This window comes from Nicrophorus vespilloides, unplaced genomic scaffold (assembly GCF_001412225.1).
Source record: "Nicrophorus vespilloides isolate i.1.1-1 unplaced genomic scaffold, Nicve_v1.0, whole genome shotgun sequence".
Taxonomy (NCBI): Eukaryota; Metazoa; Arthropoda; class Insecta; order Coleoptera; family Silphidae; genus Nicrophorus; species Nicrophorus vespilloides.
Window position 1 is genome coordinate 1 of NW_017097768.1, and position 6,356 is coordinate 6,356.

Sequence of the window (6,356 nt, forward strand, 5' to 3'; positions counted from 1 at the left end):
CTGATCCACAAGTTACGTTGACTTCATTTCCTGGTTTAATATTATTATTTTTTCCAATCCGCACAATTCTGTCCTGGTTAACAATTTCATATTCACGTTCAGACTTGGCTTCTTTGTAGTTCACTAGGCACCAGAGCTGATTTTCGGCCGACATTTTCGGTGCTGTAAAAAGAAAATTATGAATTAGATATCAAATCCAAGAACAGTTATTTAGTTTCCAGTAAATTTATATTCTTCCTAAAATTATATTTTATAATGAGAGTAAAACATAAATCTTCTTAAAATAGTAGCTGGGCAACTACCTCGTCTCCACAAAATAATGTTATTCAATTACATTCAATATATAGCATGGGGATGTCAGGATATGTTTATAGAAGATGCGTTTTAATACTTATTCTGTTCATTCCTCTGAGTTCCATTTGGAAACCTTATAACATTTCTGTTGCACTCTGTACTTTGAATGTAATGACAATAATAAATAATAAACAAAATTGTACTTACTTAGGAGTATTTTAAATTGATGACAATTGATAGCAACGGACAGACGAACACCAAAAACTGATCTGGTTTGGAAAGCTAAAAGCTTCTTTTATAGACAATTCTTTCTAACTTTTGAACGAAAAAGTTGAAGCGAAGAAGTGCAACAAAAATCAACTTATTTTTCAAGCAACGAGTTGTAATTGCAAAAGTTATTTTTTAAATTTTAAACTGAAGATATAGATTCAAGCGAAATAATAAATGTCAAGACACGGACTGACTGACCAGTGTAAGCAAAGAGCTGCAATGGTTTGAACCAAGGGATGTTGGGTCAGAGGTTTATAGCATGGCACATCGTGCAATTTTTTGTGTGGAGGGGATTTCTTGAGTACCTGATAAATGTAAATACCAGGAAACTTACCCCCACGTAATTAGTTGACCATTTGGCAGAGCTGCATACAATTTTCATTTCTGTTCATGTTGTTCGGAGAACATAGTCAAGGATAATGTGTATATTCATAAAGTATTTTATACATTCTATCATTGGTGTCTGTCGAAAGTTTATCAATATTTGATACATATTTTCACCCCAATATGGATAATTACTCTTCATTCTTATTTATAATATAAATAAATTCTACTAAATGAACGTTTAAATGTATAATAAGTATGTTTTGGCAACGTTGTTAAAATGTCTACGTGATGTACCAAAACTCATCTGCTTTTCATGATCAACATTGAAAATAGAAAAAGCATAAGAAAAATATATATTCCCATTAGTTATTCTATGTTTTCTACTTGAATTATTTATTGTAATACAATTATTTAAATTAAACTGATAGATTAAGTTGAACATATGAATCTAATAAAATTTGCCGAGAAATTATCCACTTCGAATCAATTAAGGAAACCATATAATCACATGAAAATAATGGGTTAACAAGTACATTCTTGTATATGATCCTAAATATCTTTACTGAAGAATGATTTTGAATTCGAATTTTATTAATCTTGAATATTTGCATATAATTTAACACATATTAACTATAATAAATCATTTAGAATAAAGAACTTTGCTTTGAGCCGAATCCCGATCAATTTTTTTTGTGGGATTTCAGTTTAATAACCAAACTTTCATCGGCTCTAACTCAACTTTCATTGTAGAATGCAACTAAGACGAGGAAGAAAATTACCTAATGCAAGGGTACGTTTACCCTTTCCGTTTCAAAACCATTGGTGTAGCTGATGCTGTAAATACTTTTTTTGCAGCAAAAAGAACGTTTAGTTTATCTACCTGATGAAGTACTAAATATTAAGAAGTGTTCAGTAATGTATATTAACTAATGTATATTAACTAATGTATATTGAAATCTGTACATTTATTAAAGTATTTTAAAGTAATTTTAAATTATATAAAATATAATTTTCATCAAATATTTTTGCAAATTTATTAATTATAAATGCAATATAGAAGTAGTAAATAGTAGAAGTAATAAATGATCACATTAATAAGTTAAACAATTGAAACAATTCTAAACCGCTCAAGAAGAAACTTGCAAAAAGAAACGATAATTTATGCAAAAAACATAATTTTGTACACTGTTTCAGATTTTTATATGTTTCTTATTTATAATTTGGTTTTAAATCTGTTTTTTGTTTTAACTAATTAATAAATAAATATGAAAATAATGATTATTTTCTATAGAATTTTAGCATATTTATAAGTAATTAATAGAATACATTTTTTTTTTTATAAATTTTGTCTAAATATTTTGAAATAAAAAAAGTAAAAGAATTAATGATTATATAACTCCATTAAAATTGTCAAATAATCACTTTAAATTATCCCAAAATTATTTCTATTTTAAAACATTTAATATAAGTTATCTTTGTTTATTATAATAAGTTAAATTGTTTATTTAAATTAAGTACTCTGAAGTAAAATAATTATTATATATTTATTTCTGTTTACTTTTTGTACAAAAATTACAATAGACAATAATTATTATTAAAAAATATTGTTGTTAATTTTTGGTGATTATAAAAATATTAACTGTGACATAAAATAAAGATCAATTAAAATACAACAGTTATTATCATACTATTTATTAATTATAAAGATAATTATTGTAAAAATAACAGTATGAGCGTTCTCTAATATTTAAACAAAAAAAAAATATACATAAATTATTGTATAAACGTTTTAAAATTATAACAATTATGTTTGTTTAATCTTCTTTTGGCCATACATATTGCTCAGGTATCCTTGTGTTCGTTTACTTTCGGAACCTGACTTATTATCTTCGGAACCCGATATGCTCGTTCTGGTAAAGATATTCTTCGAACCAAACAGATTATTCGAATCATCTTGTCCATCATCCTCATCGCTGCTTAACGCTATATAATCATCGGCAACTGAAAACTGCTTACGTGTCGACAACAGTGAATTGTAAGTCGGACCTTGGTGAGTTATATCAGGAACACGTCCATGCTCCTGCTCGCTGTTTTGCATCTTCATCGTTCTCGAGTACAAATTGAAAGGATCTTCTGTTATGTTTTTTTTCTTCGGTCTTAAGGTCATTCTACTAAACATCTTCATTTTTTTTTTCTTTAATGAAACATCTGTGAACGTCTCATTGCTTGATAAAATTGAATTCTCTTTTTCAGCATTATATCGTTTACTGTACTTTCTATACATTTTTCTAGATGCATTAATTATGTTTTTCCCTCTTTCTTTTATACTGGTTATAGACTTTTCTTGCTCTTTACGAAATTGCTCCGAAAGTTTGTTCTTTAAATTAAGCAAATACACTATATCATCTGCAAAATCAATAAAAAAATATACTTATAAAAATTTGTAAAATTGTGTATAATTACTTGAAATATGCACTATAATTGCGTCACGAATAATATCATTGCATTTCACAACGATTGTATTTCCTACAACCAGATCTTCTCTGTGGCTGAGAATGGTTTTAGGGCCTTTGATGTCGTATCTAAATGTATCGTATAGTATCAATTTGACTAACATATACACATCACTTATCTCGTCGAGGTCGTAAATAGTTGTATTGTTCAAAGAATCTGCGAGCATAAAAATTATATTCAAATAAATTAGCAATTATTGACTTACCCATGATGTCTAAAGTATACTGTAACAATGATTATTTATATGATTATTTTATCTTAAAATTTGTTAAAATACAATTTTGCTAGCATTCCAAGCCTTGTGTTAATATTTCATATTAGTATTTAACAAACACAGGCAAGATAAAGATAGGTGAATTTTAATAAGGTAAAATTATTAAAATTTAATAAATAACACATGTACGCGAACAATGAATAAAATTCTGAGGTTGGATTCACACAGAAATACGAGAGTGTTGCCGATCTGAAAAAAGAAGTAAACGATAATTTTTTTGAGTTTGTGTGTATATTTTGAAATAAATTATTTTTATATACTGATTATTCTTGAATAAAAGTGAAAACGTTAGCTTTTATACAAAGCTTTATGAATGACAGTCAGGAATACCAATATCACTGTGATTTAGGTCATATTGATTTAGGTTATAACTAGTAATTGGTACAATTGCTTGTCATTTCTTTTATATATCACACAGAGTTTATATTTCAATTTTGCTCTACACATATGTCATTCAAGTATTTATAATTTACTTTTCTACTACATTTGTAGCTCACTACCTAATACATATGAAGAATTATGTAAATACCTTTAGATATTTTTGTTGTTGACTAAGTATGACATTTTTTATTTGTATTGTTTGTCGTCTAATGTATACAAAAATAAATGTTAATAAGAAGTCTTTTATCAACATTCTAAAACATCTTAATATAATTTAAAAGTTTCCTATCGGTATTCCCGGGAAATTTCCCGTTTTCCGGGAAAAAAGAAATAGTAGTAATCCTCGTCAACAATGAAATTAATGCCTGTATATTTTATTTTAATTAAAGTGGAATTCTATAAGTCATAGCCGAAATTTTAAAGCGTTAAACGTAAAAGAATTAAATTATGCATAAAATGTATACAAGTCAACGAGAAATAGGTTGAAAAATATTTGATTTTTTTTATTAATATTTTTTATTTATTGTTTAATGCGGTGATATACATAGAAATATTAAGATCAAAATAAGTTATTAAATATTAAGTAGACACTGCTCATTTCTTGGTTCGTTTTTTAAGTTGATTCTGAAGTTTCTTCCAAATCTTATTCTCCTCCGCACATTTCGAACTTATAACAGCTCGAACTGAAGAACTCCTAACTTTTTCACATTTCTCGCAAACTAAATGTACTATATCTTCGATTATTCTTGAATCTAAATGTTTCTCAAGAAGATTATCGTTTTTAAAAGATGATTTCTCCAATCCATGAGTCCCTAAAGTTACTTTACTAAACAAAGCCATCAACAATTCTCGTGTAGCAATTTTGTAACAACGCCAGTTAATATTGTTATAAATAGACTTATTTATTAAACTCTTGTTTAGTCCGAAACTAACAAACTCATCTTTATCCTTTTGCACCGTACGTTTCCTCTTTAAAGAGTTAGTATCTTCCACTTTTATATCTTTCACTTCTACATCCATAATTTGCTCATCACTTAATTGAATATTAACATTTTCATCGACATCTTGGATTTCCGGCTTACAGAAATTCTTACGTAATGCTGAAAAGATAAAAAGTAATTAATATACAAATATGTATTTAATTATTTTATATGTTACTTACACGAAATAAAAATTAACGTTCCTTCTAGTACATCGCCATTTTTAGATCTAAACAACAGTGTTTTTTCCAGCTTTATTTTTCTGGTATCGCTTACAACGTCTCCATAATTAATAATATAAGAAATATTATCACCAGTCACCACGTAGAGGTCGCATTCTGAGTAGTCCTCTACTGTGCTTATAATTTCAATAGTTTTCGGAGCTGCAAAATTTTTTAACTATTTGATAAAGACAAAAAATATACATATTAATACAAACTTACCCATTACGATCAGAACGAGATGTTTCTTTTTTGCAAACAAAATATAATGTTCCTTCTTTGGAAAGAAAATGTAAACTAAAGGTAAAAATTTAAGTATTGCGTTTATATACGAAAATCCTAATACTTCACTTTAAAATTATTGCAGGTAATACTTTTGTAAAAGTATTGTTTTATTGGTGCCATAAAATTGAATTCTTAGAATTTTAATATACTACTTGCGATTTTCTTTTATATTTTTTCTGAGTTTCTTGTAAATAATTTAATTCAGTTTTCTCTTATTGGAAATCCCTTAAATACAATTTTTTACCAATTTGGATTATCTAAAAAAAATGTTTTTGACCACAATTGTTATCATTCCAATTGGATGATTTTCTAGTCTTGTTGTCTATTGTACAAAAAAATAATTCAATGACATATTATTACAATTTCAATGATTTCAGTTTCGGAATTTCCGGAAAATTTTCCGTTTCCCGGGTACAAAACAATATAATAAATAATACTTGTAAACTTCTATAATCCACAGCCAAAATTTTAAATTATTGAACGTGAAAGAATTCAATTATTTTGTAAAAAAGTTCAATGAACAAAAAAAAAGGTTGATAAATATTGATTTAAGGTTTGATTTTTTATTGATTAATAAATGGGGTGCTTTACATAGAAATATTAAGATCGTAACAAATTATTAAATATTAAATAGTCACTGCTGATTTCTTGGTTCATTTTTTAAGTTTATTCTGAAGTTTCTTCCAAATCTTATTCTCCTCCGAACATTTAGAATTTATTACAGCTCGAACTAAAGAACTCCTAACTTTTTCGCATTTATCGCAAACTAAATGTAAACTAGGTTGAAAAATATTCAGATTTTTTATTTAT

At 27.0% G+C, this 6,356-nt stretch overlaps 1 protein-coding gene across 1 annotated transcript; it reads right to left on the bottom strand.

Annotated features, from left to right (window-relative positions):
- Positions 1-2,632: 2,632 nt before the first annotated feature.
- On the bottom strand, positions 2,633-3,902 carry LOC108560905. The gene is made up of 3 exons (XM_017918626.1): positions 3,611-3,902; positions 3,355-3,561; positions 2,633-3,297 (listed from the first exon to the last, which is right to left on the bottom strand). Exons 1-3 carry the CDS (start codon positions 3,612-3,614, stop codon positions 2,696-2,698), a joined length of 813 nt encoding a protein of 270 aa, XP_017774115.1. The 5' UTR covers positions 3,615-3,902; the 3' UTR covers positions 2,633-2,695.
- Between the last annotated feature and the right edge of the window lie 2,454 nt (positions 3,903-6,356).

Bases quoted from the DNA above. Each gene is read 5' to 3' on its own strand.
- LOC108560905 (XM_017918626.1), bottom strand. The intron at 3,298-3,354 runs GTAATTATACAC...TTGATTTTGCAG, and splicing joins AATTATAGTGCATATTTCAA to ATGATATAGTGTATTTGCTT.